The sequence below is a fragment of the Nicotiana attenuata genome, chromosome 12 (genome assembly GCF_001879085.1).
Source record: "Nicotiana attenuata strain UT chromosome 12, NIATTr2, whole genome shotgun sequence".
NCBI classification, from domain to species: Eukaryota; Viridiplantae; Streptophyta; class Magnoliopsida; order Solanales; family Solanaceae; genus Nicotiana; species Nicotiana attenuata.
Window position 1 is genome coordinate 18,498,385 of NC_032000.1, and position 16,618 is coordinate 18,515,002.

Sequence of the window (16,618 nt, forward strand, 5' to 3'; positions counted from 1 at the left end):
TTTTTATTTTAGTGTTTAGTCATGTAAAGAATAGTACTTATTAGTCGTAATTATTTTAGCAACTTAGTAATTTTAAATTATGTTTGTTTTCATTATGACTTATTAATAATATTTATTTTATGCGATTTTATTATCTTTCTTGTTGTTTATTTTAGTACAATGCCATGACTCATCTCATATTTATGTTATTTTATTGAAAAACACCTTATATAGTTCTGTCTTATTAGGATTAAAGAAATATTTGGAGCACTAATTCGATGTGTTGTGCTATGAAGACTTTATGAAAAAAATCCGAAAATCCGAAAAATACGAGAAAAATCGAGACTAAAAAACCCGGCTATTATTGGTTTGGTTTTGTCTTTAGATTTAATAACCCGACACAATTGGTTTGGTTTGGTAATTGAAAAATCTGAACCAACCCGACCTATGTACACCCCTATCCAGCTCTTAACTCACAACTTCTTCTTGCATCAAATCATCGGATTTTCACCAACTTCCATCCTAACTCATTCCTACACACAATAAAAATGTAACGAGCATATTATATGTTTATAAACATATAATATCCCCCAACTCACATACAAAATGATATAAAGTTATACCCAAAATCATACATTTTTCATCATTTATCACTCCTATGTCTTATTGCTCATATAAAAACTTTCACAAAAAATGCGTGTCGAGAAAAATTAAAGAAAAAGATAAATGAGATAATTTTCTCAATTGTATAATTACGTAGAATTTTGAATAAGAATTATAGCAATTTTTTTTGGTCAAATTAAAAATTTTGTATTTAACCAATGGAAATATTTACATCCGCTAGCTCACGGGACTCTAGAGCTAGATCCTTTACAGTCTTTCTATTCTTATAACTACAGTTATGTACTTTTCCTAATCTCTTCCTGATTTATACATTATTTCCACTAGGATATCTATTTAATTGTTCTAACATTGACTTCCATTTGCTCCTGTTCTGGCCTTTGATATGCAGCTGCAAAGCTATTTCTCGAACTCTTTCTGCATATGTAATACACTGGTTCTGAAATCTTCTTTTATTCCTCTCCATCCATGTGTAATAAACTGTTGCTGCAAATAAAAATGTGAGAACTTGAGCTCGTGGTCTACTGTTGTTTGTCCTCTTGATCAGCCATTTTAATTCCTGTTCCCATCTTCCAACGTTGTGTTTTTCTTTCAACCAGCCTACTAATGCAGCCCATATTGATCTAGCATAAGCATATTCAAAGAAAAGGTGATCCAGCGTCTCTTCTTTCTGGCTAGTGCATAACACACATTCCTTTGGCACATCAATCTTCCATTTTGTCAATCTATCCACTGTTGCTAACCTTTGGTTGAGATCTAGCCACAGAATAAAATCGATGCCTTGGTATAGTAACATCTCCCAGCACAAGATTCTTCATGTAACTTTCTGAAATTGAGGCCTTGCTGCTATATACATTGTCTTGATGCTAAACTTCCCTTGCTTGCAAAATTCATTGATATCTCCTGTTGCACTTATAGCCTCAAACCATTCTCTTGTATCAAACACTTTCCTGATAATCCAGCAGGCTTGCTTTGGTGTTGACATTATGCTGAAATTTCTCCTCTTAATATAAAAGTTATGAAATCCATTTTACCCAAAGTATGTCCTTTTTTGTGCTGATGGCCCATAGCATCTTGCATAAGGCAGCCTTGTTCCATGAGTAGAAGTCCAGGATCCCTAAAATTCCAACTGAATCTGGCATACAGAGTTTCTCCCATGACACTAAGGATCTTTTTGATATCTCATTGCTACATGTCCAAAGGAATGTCCTACAAGCAGTAGTAACCATGTCAATTATCTTCTTTGGTAGTAGAAATACCTGTGCCCAATATGTTTGCATTTCGAATAGGACACTTTTGATCAACTGCAGCCTGCCACTATATGATAGAAACTTGGTGGTCCAGCACTTGATTCTTGCTATAATTCTTTCTACCAGTGGCATACATTGAACTATTGATAACTTTTTTGTTGACAGTGGCACTCCCAAATACTTGAATGGGAATTCTCCTAATATAAAGTGCATTTTAGAGAGAATCAAGTTCTTGAACTCCTCAGTTACTCCTGCGACATATAAAGAACATTTTTCCATATTAGCCTGTAGCCCAGTTACTCCAGAGAAGTGATGAAATGCCTTTAGCATTAACTGTATTGATACTCTATCAGCTCTGCAACACATAATCAAGTCATCTGCAAAATAAATATGTGTTATTTTGAGTTTGGCACACCTTGGATGGTAATTACAATCTGGAATTTGATCAAGAGTCTTCAAGCTTCTATTGAGGTATTCCATAACCAATACAAACAAGTAGGGGGACATAGGATCCCCCTGTCTCAATCCCTTTCTTGCCTGGAATTTAGTTGTCAAACCCCCATTAAGAAGCAATGAATAACTCACAGTCGTAACGCACTCCATTATCAATTCTACTATCTTCACTGGCATATCATATTCTAATAGAATCATTCTTAGGTATGGCCATTCTACTGAGTCATATGTCTTCCTTATATCTATCTTGATTAAGCATCTGGGGGATACACCTTTTTGTGTGTAACCTTTTGACTAATTCATGTGCCAATATTACATTATCCAATACGTTTCTCCCTTCAATAAATGTAGACTGTGCAGGCCCAACCACATAATCCACCACTGTTTTCAGCTTCTCTGTTAGAATTTTAGCTATCACCTTGTACAAGGTAGTGCACATGCAATTGGTCTGTACTCTTTCACATAAGTAGGACTTGCTACTTTAGGCACCAAAGTAACAGTTGTGCAGTTTATACTCTTTAATAATTTCCCACTTGCAAAGAATTCCAAGACTACCTCTGTAATCTCTGTACCAATATCCTCCCAATAGTATTTAAAAAATTCAGTTGAGTAGCCATCAATGCCCGGGGCTTTATCATTTGCTAGTTCCTTAACTACCTGAGCTATTTCTTCTCTTGTAATCTGTTTTAGCATCCCCAGTTGTTGTTCTTTAGTTAAGCAAGGACCAAGCTTAACAATATAGATATCCAGACAAGGTAACTCATCTACACAGGTTCCCAATAACTTCTGGAAATATTGAACAAACTCCTTTTCCACCAGCTTTGGTTCAGTCAACCTAATACCTTGTTCATTGCATATAGACCCTATTTTGTTACTAGCTTGCCTTGCTTTTACTTGAGCATGAAAAACTTTTCAGTTTGAATCCCTAGCTTGGATCCAAGTGGCCCTAGACTTTTGTCTTAAGATTTGCTCATGAATACCTTCCCTTTTTTCTATCTGTTGTAGCAAATCTCTTTCCTTGGTGATCAACTGACCATTGAATAAGTCGGTGCTCATCTGCTTCTATATATCTTCTAGTTCAATTCTCATAATATTGAGCTTCCTATCCAAGGATGATAATTCCCTATTAATGTGTCTTGCACTCTGCTCAATCATCTTCAACTTTCTCCATACCGAGTACATGGCATACCCCTCTATATTCTGTCACCATACCTGTTGTACCACTTCTTTGAATTCTCCCTGTTGTAGGATAGCATTGAATAATCTAAATGGCTTGGGCAGCCTCTGCTTGGTTCTGACAGTGCTAATAATAATTGGTGGATGGTCTAATACTCCAGGGCAATCATAGAAAGCTTCAATCTCACTGTAAAGCATGAACCATTGAGTATTCCCAAACACCCAATCAATGTTACTGTAGATTCTATCTGTTTCATCTCGTGTATTGCACCATAACCATTTCCAACCCTTCCTGTTCAGCTGTCCCAATCCCAAATCAGTTATAAAGTTTTGAAATTCAAGAACTTCTGTTTGGTTTACAAGATTTCCATTCATTCTATCATTACTGATAGAATTGTGTTGAAATCCCCCATCACCAACCATGGATCCTTTATATTATTATGAAGACTTCTCAGCTGGTTCCACATTTCTTTCCTCTCGCAATTGTGTTGTAGCCATAGACAAAGGTCAATTCACAAGAGAAATCCGAACCTCTATCTTTTACTATACAATGGACCATCTGGTAACTTGCCACAACCACCTGAACTTCAACTAGATGATCTTTCCACAGTACCCAAATTCTCCCTTTAGGAGCTACAGTATAATTGGCATAAATTGTCCATTCTCCTTCAAATTTCCTTTTCACTTTAGCTACTTTTTTATCTTTCACTTTTGTCTCAAGGCACCCTATTATGGACACTTTATTCTTAAGTAGGAAGGCCTTGAGTTCCTTCTGCTTAAAGGGATTATTTAACCCTCTGATGTTCTATGAACAAACTATCATGGGGGAAACTTATCAGAGGTTCTAGTGTCCCTTTCCACACTTTTGGTAATCTCTTTTGGTTGAATTCTCAACGAGCTGAATCTGTTTTTGCTTAGCAGCTTCTCTACTTCTTCATCAATCATGGCACCTTCCTTCAATTCATCTCCTTGAGCCACCATTCTCATCTTCCCTTTCACTATTCTGCCTTGATCATCATTGTTCATATTGTTCTCAACCTACTTAAGGACTTCTTCCTTCTATTGTTCCTGTTCTGGTGGTTGAGTCTTATTATCTTTCACTTTCCATTGGGTTGTTTGCTGTTTTTTCTGTGTTTGTCTTCTTCTTCTCCGGTTCTGTTCTTCACCCTTCTCATGTTTAAATTCATTCTCTTGTTCCTTCTTGCAATTTCCAGCGATATGTCCTATTTGTAGACAATCCTGACAATAGGAGGGCTTCCATTCATATTCTAGCTTCTGCTCTTTGAATCCTCCTTTTTCATCCTCAATCAGTATATGCTCAGGGAGATGCTGAGAAATGTCTATGTGCACCAGTACTCTAGCATATGAGATTCTATCCCCTTGTGCTGTCAATTTATCAGTGCATACTGGTTTTCCTAGGTAGCTCGCAATTCTGCCCAAATTCTCAGTTGCCCAATATTGAATCGGCAACCCAGGTAGGATTACCCAAGTAGGAACAATTCGATTGGTTTCTTTGCTAATATCAAAATCCGTCTCCCATTGTTTTAGGATCATATGTCGATTATTGAAAGTGTAAGGCCCATACTCTAACACCTTCATCATTCAGGAATCGGAATATAAAGTATCCAGCATCATGCAGGTATACCTGTGGTGTGTCCACAAATTGCCAAACTCCATAGACGAATTTCAACATATCCTTGAATGTCGGCAAACCACCTAATACGTACCCAATCAAGCTTGATTTCCACTTTCTAGTTTCCTCTTCTACTTCAATTTGATTGAGGCGGACCACTTTTATCCCTTCTTTCATAATCGGTGGGTAGTATTCAAGTTTCGATCCCTGATGTATGGATCGATTCCCTCGCACCACATCTACTAGGGTGATCTTTGCTTCATGCGAATTGACTGAGAAAGTAAGCTTCTGTGCTGCCAAATTCGCATCCGCTTCCACTGGTTTTTGAGCTTCTTTCACCTTCACTGGTTCCTCTTTCGTCGGAGCTTGCAAAATTGTGGGAGCGCACCCCATACCTTGCATCCAGTGAACCAATTGAGGTGGTTCTAGGGTTTGGGGAACTCCGGATTCCGGTGTAACCATCCTATTTTCTGAACTCACCATCGTATCTGCTTCCAGAGCTAGTTCATTGCATCGTTTCCGGCGGGTCATCGGAGAAGGCGTACATTAGCTATTCCTTGCGTAACGTGAGCCTCAAGAGAAAAACCCCCCTTTCATAATATTAGCTCTTATAGCAAATTTTAGTTAAACTTGAGTTTAATTTTATATAGTGGCAGTGTGAAATTTTTTATCAAGCTAAATGTTTCTACTGGGAACAGAGTGCTCTTAAAAATCATCAATTGGTATGTGCAAGCTAAACGTTTTCGCTTTTGGACCACACCTCCTTTTTATACTTTATGTATCACGAGAAGATCTAATAGGGAAAGTTGCCAAAAGAAGGTACAGTATGTGTTGTTTATAGGACCCACTTTCTGTATTTGTTTGTTCTAAAAGAATAATATATTTAGTTTATATTTAAATAAAATTATCTTTTTACTTACTTTATTTTTAATGAGAAATTTTTTTTTGCGACATAAATTGCAGATTCCATAAAATCTTTTTTTATTAAAGTTTTCAAGATTATAAATTTTAATTTTTTTTATGTTTCTTAAATTTCATGTCCTATCAAATTATGGCATATAAATTAATACGGAAAAAATAGTAATATTTTATTTAACTCTTAATATTTCCTATACTCTTTGCACTGCTTCATTGATGTAGTATAAAAGTTTTTTACTGTAAATTTGTAATCACGTAGACAATAGTAGATATTATTCAAGTGATGAGCATGCTTCACTTCTAATATTGTGAGTTCGAGTCACCCCAAAAGCAAGGTGGCAGATCTTAGAGGAGAAAAAAAATTATGTAGAGTTAATACCCTAAAATCCCCCTAAACTATCATATTTTTGTCAGTTTCCTACTTAAACTATTCGGTGACCCCTAAATCCCCCTGAATTATATTGCCCTTCATATTAAAAACTCCTCATTGCATTCTTAGAGGTACGTTGTAGTACTCCTAATTATTTAAAAAACGTGTCATGTAGCACTACACGTGGCTATTCAACTCAGCCTAAAAACCTGCCTAAACAATTACTTTTTTGTCATTTACCTACTTAAATTATCCGGTGTCCCCAAAACCCCCCGAACTATATTACCCTATATATTAAAACCCTATGTTAGACTTTTAAAGATGCGTCTGTCTAACTATATTAACTTATAATTTGTAAAAAGTTTTTTTTATATAGTTTACTCGTGATGTATTACTTCCAGATGATTAATTAATTTGAGGAGTTTTAATTTGGCCAAAATAATATTTAATGTCATGTGTTAATTTTAGGTTTAATTGTGATTGTACTTTATGCTAAACTCCAATCGAATAAGTCCTTATTTATATTCACTTTGTAGCACAGTAAAAATATAAATAAAGGCATATAGTGTTGCATTTCTTAAAAATCGCCTTATATTACATAAAAAAAGATTACACAAAATAAAATTTCGCAAATAAAAAATTAGTTGACCAACAATTACATTCTCTAATTCTATAATTACATAGAGAAGGTTCAAGATATTAAACTTTATTCTCTACAAGGTGTTGAGTTTAATAAGAAGATTTAAATTGGTATTCTTTCAACAATATGTGTAAGACATGAAAGAAGACTAAAGCAAGAAAGAGAATAAATAATTTCAGAGGAAACAAGAGAGGGAGAAATATTTTAGAGAAAACCCATATGGAGAACTGAAGAAAAAAGTTTAAAAAATGAAGAAGAAGCTGAAAAATAAAGAAGAAAGGTTAAAAAAAGGAAGAATGGTGAAAAAATGAGGAAGAAAGGTGGATATAACTGAGATAAGAAGTATATTTATTAAAAAGAAACAAATGTGAATGAGGGTTAGGCTAATTAGCCATTATTTTATGTTATATGAACCATTTTAATGGCTTGTTATATGAGTGTTCACACACATTATGCCAGTTCCACCACGAGGGGGTTTTAATATGAAGGACAATATATTTCAGGGGGGCTTTTGGGGACACCAAATAGTTTAGTGTAGAAAACTGATTAGTTTAAGGGGGTTTTAGGTATTAACTCAATTATGTAGGTAACTTAAACTCAATTATTAAAGAAAGTAGTACTTTAAAATTTTCTCCTTTCATCATTGCCCATAACTTGTAGATAAGCCCCTGTATTGTAAGAGTGAAACATAAAAGAGAAATTTAAGTGCACAGCGGCCATTTTTGCTTCTCCATAGTCCTTAAGCAGATCAGAAAGATGGATGCGATAGTACAGGTGCCTTACAATGCTACGGTGCGTTTAATGCTGTCTTCTCTAGAGCGCAACCTCCTGCCTGACGCCGTTATACGGCGGCTCACACGACTGCTCTTAGCTGCCCGACTTCGTTCCAGTTACAAGCCTTCCGCTGAGCTTCAGCTTTCTGACCTTCTCCAGTTTGTGCACTGTACGCACTTTTCTCTAACATTTTTTTTGTAAAGTTCAAGTTCAGTTTTAATTTCAGAAAATCATTGTTTTTCCACTACTACTGAAGCACAGTGTATATATTGTGGGTTAAACTTTGTTTCCGAGTTCTATGGTGAAGTTTCACTTTTTTGCTGGAGCTTGTAATTTGAAGAATTTAGTGTAACTTCTCAATTTTTAGGAATATTCTAGGCGGATTATGCATGTGAACCAAAAGCAGTAGAAAATCTATTTTACAAGCTGAGATTTAGCAATGGAAGGATTAAGGAATGTAACCAACTTCAGCTGGACGAGATATCTTGATTTACTGTCCCAATGAAACTTTAGTAAGGATAACGGATTACTTTAGAATGTAGTATTAGGGGTTGTTTGGCTAAAAGACAAGTTATACAGGACTATAATAATAATATTATTGTTTAACTAAGTCGTACTTAATAATTTAAAGTACATTTCTGACATTTACGTGTTTTTATGTAGGTATTACTAATCATATGTGTATTCCACATTGAACTCGGTATAAATAATTTGTCAATTGGCATAAGTAATGCAGGGATTATATATTTTGGAACACAATGCTCTATTTTGTACAACCTTCTTTTGTATTTGAGTATCACGAGAAGATCTATAGGGACAGCTTCCTAGAAAAAAAGTGAGGCTTTCTGTTAATTTAAACCAAGGTGAGTTTCATATGACACACAGTAATAAAGTATTTGATTCTGTTAATAGTATATGATACATGGCCAGCTTTTGGCTCAGCTTTTAGCTCAACTTTTATAACTTGTCTATTATTAGTAATCTGATGGCAACAAAGGGCTGTGTGACCCTGAAGATGATGAAATACTGCTATGTTCATAGTTTTATCTGTTATTCTGTATGCGTAAGTGTCAAAATAATGTGGAATTTGGGTCTTGAGACACTAAAATTTGGAACAATGGCACCTTAGAATGCCCAACCAGTTGCATTGAGTACATAATGCTGGTAGCCCGGAGAGAACAGGACTAATGTGCTACGCCTAGTATATGCTTTATGCTAATAAGGATGCACTTCGATTGCTTGCCTGGAATTTCATGCTTCATCCTTTATAGAATATTGACTGGCTGCTTCTCTTACAGCTTTAAGAGAGATGCCTATAGCTGTGATGACTGAGAAGGCGAAGTCCCAACATTACGAGCTTCCTACGTCTTTCTTCAAGTTTGTTCTTGGAAAGCACTTCAAATACAGGCAAGTATCTCCATAACTCTAAAGTTTCACCCTCCTTCTGGGTTACAAATATACATTTTGTAGTACTCCATTCTCATTGCCATACTTTATTCCTGTATGTTGCACTTCTAAGAGAGTGATACTATCAGAAGAAGTCAATAATAATGTCCTGTTTTATCACGACATACGCTGTTCAAATTTAATCTGATAGTCTTACTTGGTTTATGTTTGATATAAGCAGCTGCTGTTATTTCCACGACAAGTCAAGCACTTTAGTGGATGCTGAAAAAGCAATGATGGAATTATACTGTGAAAGGTCACAGTTGAAAGATGGACACACTATACTAGATGTTGGATGTGGCTGGGGATCTCTTTCTCTATACATAGCACAAAAATACAGTAGCTGCAAAATTACTGGAATTTGCAATTCAGTGACTCAAAAAGCACATATCGAAGAGCAATGCCGGTACTCCTTTTGATTTGCTTTGATGATCTAAAGCATACTGTCGTTATGTTTTATGTTGACTCAGGAAACATATAAGCGTTTCTAAGTCCTGCTTCATTTACTTATCAAAAGAAAAAATATCCTGCTTCATTAGTCTTTCAAACTTGCTGTTACGAAATCCATTTGGTGTTGGCTCTAGTTATCATTTAAATAAACTCATCTGAGAATCTTTATTATGTTAATTTAACCAGAGTCTTCCCTCAAAACGTTCACCACTATGTGGATTGTGTACACATTGTGGTGTTCCTATAGCTGGACAAAATTTTCTAAATGTTGATTTTTTGATATGGGTTTGTATAGTTTCTCTTCTAAAATAATGGAAAGATCAAGTTCTATATTGAAAACTATCTTATTTTTCTGTGGTTTGTGTGTTTAGGGAACTTCAGCTGCAGAATGTGGAGATCATAGTTGCAGATATTAGCACATTTGAGATGGAAGGTTCCTATGATCGAATATTGTCTATTGAAATGTTTGAGGTATTGAGTTTAAACAGAGTATTTGTTCTCAGGTTACAATTTACAGTTACGATATATAGCTAATAAATATTTTCACTTCATAGCATATGAAGAACTACGGAGATCTCCTCAAGAAGATCTCCAGATGGATGAAGCCAGATAGTCTTCTTTTTGTTCATTATTTTTGCCACAAGGCATTCGCTTACCACTTCGAGGTACATACATTGATCTGCTGATGCATTGGTTTTTAGATGATGACGAATCTATTCACTAGAATAAATTCGACTATCAATCATTCCCTACTTCAATTACAGATATAGTATATAATTTTCTGCAGGATGTCAATGATGATGATTGGATCACTCGCTACTTCTTCAGTGGAGGTACAATGCCTTCTGCAAATCTCCTCCTTTATTTTCAGGTGAGCTTATAAAATCCAACATGCTGCTTGTTGCTTACATCTAGTACATTCGATCACATTCCATTGAAAGATTTATAAATGACTAACAACTACCAGAAATCACAAGAAACAAGTATTTTGCATTTGAAAGAACATGCCTTTTGTGGCCTTAAACCATTTTGTGATTGCTTAATGTTTAAGGTGATGTTTGCATGCAGGATGATGTTTCTGTGGTTAATCACTGGCTCGTTAACGGAAAGCATTATGCACAGACAAGGTGAGCTTATATAGAACATGATTGATGTATGAGCGATAAAATGACATGGTTTGCCAATTTGAATATTTTAAATAAAAAAGAAGGAAAAATCATCTGTGGTGCTGTTTAATGGGTTTTAGCTTACGAGAATAACCTTGCTCATTTGATCAAACAACTAAACTAGAATACCCCTTTTCAGTGAAGAATGGCTTAAGAGAATGGACCAGAACAAAACTTCGATAAAGCCAATAATGGAGTCAACTTATGGGAAGGATTCAGCTGTTAAGTGGACTGTCTATTGGAGAACGTTTTTCATTTCAGTTGCTGAACTGTTTGGCTACAACAATGGAGAAGAATGGATGGTTGCACATTTCCTCTTCAAGAAGAAATGATTTGGCAACTGTCCCCTCTTATACTGCAAACAAACTGTAGAAGAAATAAGCATGTCTGCTCAGCTGTCCTCATGCATTTTACCCAAAAGCTTCAAATAGGGAACACTCTGTACGTTTCATGTTTGAAGAGTTGGATCTTGCACCGATCTCCTTACTTACAGAGCATTAGGAGACTAGACGATGTGCTGATTGTTGTGATCTTTACATATTAGTTTCTTGCTTAAAGCATATAGGAGCATGTATTGCTATCAATGTCTCTTTCTAATCAAGTTTTACCCATCAAATTCAAATTCGAGGAGTAGAACTTCGGATTGACTCCATTAATACTTCTTGTTATTGCATCTAATTGAGTTACTTAAGACACATGGAATGACTTTCCAGCTAGGGACTCTCCTACCATCGGAACCAGAAATAAGCAATGAGTTTCTGGACAGAATGTATAAACAAAACACAACTTTCAATGGGCTTCAGAGAAAGTAGGAGTTTACCTCAGAATAGGGATAAGTAATCATTGTTTATCGCTTGAAGGGATGGCGTAATGCCCCGACCCTGGGTGCATGAGTATGTGTTAAACTTTGAGTCTTATGTGCTTGCATATGCGAAAAAAATAGGTGATAGTACGGTGCAACGATGGAATTTATTTCACCTGTTGGAAGCGGTTAGTTGAGTTTGGCCTTAAAAGAGCGCTTTCGAGGCAAGAGAAGTTGGAAATTCATTGGTGATTATTGTCACACCTTACCAGAAAACATTGGAATCTTGTGCATGCCACAACAGCCATGAAGGCCAAGGACGGGGCCAAGTGAAAAGAGGCGACCAAAGGAGGTGTTGGCACAGAGACATGGTCAGCACGTGGGGTATTAGCACAAAAAGATGGCGCAATGGTGGAGCACACACTTGGTAAGGAAAACGCAGGAGGTACAGAGCATACACAGGGCGTGATGACCGAGCATCGAACCAAAGGAGAGAGGCTAGGTCTCAATCAATAGTAAGAAAAGCAAAAAGTCTTAGCCCACGCTAAAAGAATCAAAATAGTTAACTGGCTCCCTTCTATAGAGAGGTTGCCCCTTTCTCCCCGGGTAGTTCATTCACTCCCAGTGCCTACCATTTCTATATACTTTTGAAAATAGAGAGGTAGTCATAGCAGGAGAAGCTACCTTTTCTTATGCGTTCGGGAATAAATAAAAAGTTTCTAAATGTATAGAAGACTCTCGATTGATTGGTTGTAATGTTCACGAGGTTGTATATAATCCAATGTTCAGCTCTTGTTTTGACTTTTGCTCTGACTTCTTCTCATCTGTGAATGATGTAAGTGTATTAGTTCACTTCATACTTAAAATGATAGATTACATCGAGAATATATACACAAAAGCTAGACACATAAGTCAACAATGCATCCCTCAGATCACGCCTTCTACCTACAATATTTGACTATCTATCCGACATACAATCTAATATTTGAAATACTCTCTGAAAATATCTAACACTCCCCCTCAAGTTGGAGCGTACATGTTATATGCTCCAAGCTTGCTACAAATGTGATCAATCCGAGACTTAGTAAGCACATCTGCCAACTGGTCATTTGAACCGATGAAGCTGGTGGCAATGCATCCGGACTCAATCTTCTGCCGAATAAAATGACAATCCACCTCTATATGTTTCGTTCTTTCATGAAAAACGGGATTAGAGGCAATATGAAGGGCAGCTTGATTGTCACATATAAGTTTCATCTGTTTGAATTCGACACATTCTAACTCTCGGAGGAGTTGTTTCAACCAAATAAGCTCACATGTGGCAAGGGCCATAGCTCGATATTCTGCTTCTGCACTGGATCTAGCAACAACGTCTTGCTTTTTACTTTTCAAAGAGATTATATTCCCTCCAATCTTGACACAGTACCCAGAAGTAGAATGTCTATCTGATGGAGAACCTGCCCAATCTACATCACAATATCCAACAATGTTTTTGTGACCTTTGTCTTCATATATCAGTCCTTGTCCTGGAGCTCTTTTTATGTATCTCAGAATACGAATTACTGCATCCCAATGATCTTTGCACGGAGCTTGGAGAAACTGACTAACCACACTTACTGCAAATGAAATATCCGGTCGTGTGATAGTGAGATAATTTAGTTTACCGACCAATCTTCGGTATCTGCTAGGGTCTTCCAATGGCTCCCCCTGTCCAGGCACGAGTTTGACATTTAGATCCATAGGAGTGTCAACAGGTTTAGAGTTTAACATGCATGTCTCTTCAAGTATGTCCAAAGCGTATTTTCTCTGTGAGATAGCAATGCCTGTCTTAGACTGTGCTACCTCGATTCCCAAAAAATACTTTAACTTCCCCAAGTCTTTGGTCTGAAAATATTTGAATATATGTTGGTTTAGCTGAGATATTCATTCTTGATCATTTCCAGTTATGACAATGTCACCAACATAAACGACCAAATAAATATTCTTTTCTAGATCATTATGTCGATAGAAAACAGAGTGATCTGCTTCACTCCGTGACATCCCAAACTGTTGGACAACAGAGCTAAATCTACCAAACCATGCTCTTGGAGATCGCTTGAGGCCATATAGCGAACGATTTAGACGACATACGAAGTCTGACTCCCCCTGAGCAACAAACCCAGGAGGTTGCTCCATATAAACCTCCTCAGCGAGCTCGCCATGTAAAAAAGCATTTTTAATATCTAGTTGATGAAGTGACCATTGATGCATTGCTGCTAAGGAGATAAGCAGTCGAACAGATGCAATCTTGGCAATCGGAGAATGTATCACCGTAGTCAAGTCCATAGATTTGGGTGTATCCTTTGGCAACAAGGCGAGCCTTCAATCGATCAAGTTTTCCATCTGATCCACTTTTACTGTATAGACCCATCGACATCCAAAAGTAGATTTTCCCTCTGGTAACTGGACCAAATCCCAAGTGTTATTGGTCTCTAGAGCAGTCATTTCTTCGATCATAGCATCTCTCCATCCTGGATGTTCCAATGCTTCACTAATAGTCTTTGGTATAGGTATATTAGATAGGGTAGATACAAAGGTATAATATAATGGGGACAACCGATGATAACTTAAACAATTATATCTTTCTGGTTGTCGAGTAGTACGTATAACTTTGCGTATGGCAATTGGTGGAGTCGCTGCGTCGGATGAAGGAATGACTGGAGTAGCTGACGGAGGAGCAATATATGAGTCATCAGAAGTTACCAATGTATCTGGATCAGGAGTAGTGCTATTATTGGTATTAGCAATAGGAGGAAGAGGAGGGGGAACAACTTGAGGGGTGTCTGGAAGACTAACCTGTAGCACGGGAAAGATAGGCACTGGCAAAACTTGAGGAACCAAATTCTTGTTTGTAGTGTCTAGTGGAAAATAGGGAGATGTTTCAAAAAAGGTTACATCCGCACTGATAAAATATTTATGTGCTTTCAGATCATAGCACTTGTAACCTTTTTGATAACGAGAGTATCCAAGAAAGACACACTTAATAGATTTTGGTTGGAGTTTTTCATTACCAAGACTGCGATCATGAACAAAACAGGTACATCCAAACACTCTCAAAGGTAGATGATAGGGATTTTGACCAGGAAAGAGAATTGAGTGAGGACTTTGATATTGAAACACGGTAGAGGGCATTCTATTGATCAGATAACAAGCAGTGAGAACAACATCTGCCCAAAAGCGAAGAGGAACATGATGGTGTATAAGTAAGGTACGAGCTGTCTCAATAAGATGCCGATTTTTATGTTCGGCGATGCCATTCTGTTGAGGAGTATATGCGCAAGAAGTCTGACGAGTAATCCCTTGAGATGACATGAATCTGGAAAATGAATATGATAAATACCCCTTGGCATTTTCACTACGTACCTTTATTGAAACACCAAATTGATTATTTATCTCAGTGCAAAATTTTTGAAAGATAGAGAATAATTCTAAACGATTTTCATTAAAAATACCCATGTGCAACGAGAAAAGTCATCAATAAAGGCAACAAAATATTGAAGTCCTAAACTTGAAACAACACGACTAGGACCCCATACATCTGAGTGAACAATGTCAAACATAGACGAGGCCCTATTATTGACTCTTTTGGGAAACGAAATGCGAGTGTGTTTCACAAGTTGAAAAGACTCACATTTAAAATGAGACAACGTGGAAAGACTAGGAATTATTTTCTGAAGCTTTACAAGACTCGGGTGGCCTAAACGGTTGTGGAGAAGATCAACTGAGGTAGCGGAAGTGAAGGCAACTGGCGGTTGTGATTTGGACATATGATATAGTCCATATGACTCATATCTTGCTCCAATCGTCTTTCCCGTACTCTAGTCCTGTACAACAACAGAGTTGGCCAATAATTTTGACATAGCAACTGAGGTTTTTGGTTAATTTGCTAATGGAAGTTAAATTGAATGGGCATTCGGGAGCAAATAAGACCGAGTTTAAAGAAATAGAGGAAAGAAGTTGCACTTCTCCTATTCCTTTTACTTCAGTTCGTGAACCATTAGTAAGGGTAACTGTAGGGAGGTTTGAGGAATAAACAAGGTTTGAGAAAAGATTGTGATTACTAGAAATATGATCAGATGCACCAGAATCCAATATCCACGAGCAAGTGGGTGAAGACCTGGTCAGACAAGCAAAGGAATTACCGATTTGTGAGGTGCTAGATGAAAGTGATTGTTGTTTGGCCGTTTGATACTGCAAGTAATCACTATAATCCACTCAAGATAGAGTAATAGAATCAGCCGGTTGACTATCTGTATCTCCACGAGCCTGAACCATGTGGGTTGTACTGCAATAGTCAGTACGTGATGGTCGACCATGCAGTTTCCAACATGTTTTGTCGAGTATGGCCTGGCTTGTTGAAATATTTGCAGTAGGGTCTAGAGCTTTTACCTTTCCTCTTTAGTGAGAAATTTTTTTCCTGTGAGTTGTCATTTTGCACAGCTAACAAAGATGTCTCAATTTTAGTAGTATCAAGTGTTTCTGAACCAACACGCAATAATCGGGCAGAGACTTCAACTAAGGAAGGAACTGTAGAACTTGCCAATATTTGATCCCTTACAGGACTAAGATCAGATCGAAGTCCTTTCAGTGCCAAAACCATAAAGAACTTATCCCTTTGTTGCTCTTGCGTGGTGACACTTGCAGATAGTGGCATGAGAGAGTCAAATTATTCTTTTAAGGTATCTATTTGTCCTATGTAACTCGCCATATCTTGATTATTTTGTTGTAGTTGGACTAAATCTGATACAACTTTGTATATACGTTGTATATCATTGTACAAAGTCTTAGCTTTAGTCCAAACTTTATAGTAAGGCTGCACTGTGGGCCGGGCCCAGCCCGGAATCGGCCCAGGACCGCGGGCCAAACGGGCTGGTCTCAGTGGGCCGGTCCCAAATGGTACT

At 37.1% G+C, this 16,618-nt stretch overlaps 2 protein-coding genes across 2 annotated transcripts; one reads left to right on the top strand and one right to left on the bottom strand.

Moving 5' to 3' along the window:
* LOC109235930 lies at positions 4,539-5,643 on the bottom strand. The gene is made up of 2 exons (XM_019402173.1): positions 5,125-5,643; positions 4,539-5,072 (listed from the first exon to the last, which is right to left on the bottom strand). The coding sequence occupies exons 1-2, from the start codon at positions 5,641-5,643 to the stop codon at positions 4,539-4,541; spliced, it is 1,053 nt and encodes a 350-aa protein (XP_019257718.1).
* LOC109235351 ((S)-coclaurine N-methyltransferase-like) lies at positions 7,683-11,532 on the top strand. The gene is made up of 8 exons (XM_019401423.1): positions 7,683-7,983; positions 9,113-9,221; positions 9,442-9,666; positions 10,082-10,181; positions 10,265-10,375; positions 10,498-10,581; positions 10,779-10,837; positions 11,016-11,532. Exons 1-8 carry the CDS (start codon positions 7,797-7,799, stop codon positions 11,206-11,208), a joined length of 1,068 nt encoding a protein of 355 aa, XP_019256968.1. The 5' UTR covers positions 7,683-7,796; the 3' UTR covers positions 11,209-11,532.

Bases quoted from the DNA above. Each gene is read 5' to 3' on its own strand.
- LOC109235930 (XM_019402173.1), bottom strand. From the start codon at position 5,643: ATGACCCGCCGGAAACGATGCAATGAACTAGCTCTGGAAGCAGATACG. The intron at 5,073-5,124 runs GTATACCTGCAT...TGAATGATGAAG, and splicing joins AATTTGTGGACACACCACAG to GTGTTAGAGTATGGGCCTTA.
- LOC109235351 (XM_019401423.1), top strand. From the start codon at position 7,797: ATGGATGCGATAGTACAGGTGCCTTACAATGCTACGGTGCGTTTAATG. The intron at 7,984-9,112 runs GTACGCACTTTT...CTTCTCTTACAG, and splicing joins CCTTCTCCAGTTTGTGCACT to CTTTAAGAGAGATGCCTATA. The intron at 10,182-10,264 runs GTATTGAGTTTA...TTCACTTCATAG, and splicing joins TGTCTATTGAAATGTTTGAG to CATATGAAGAACTACGGAGA.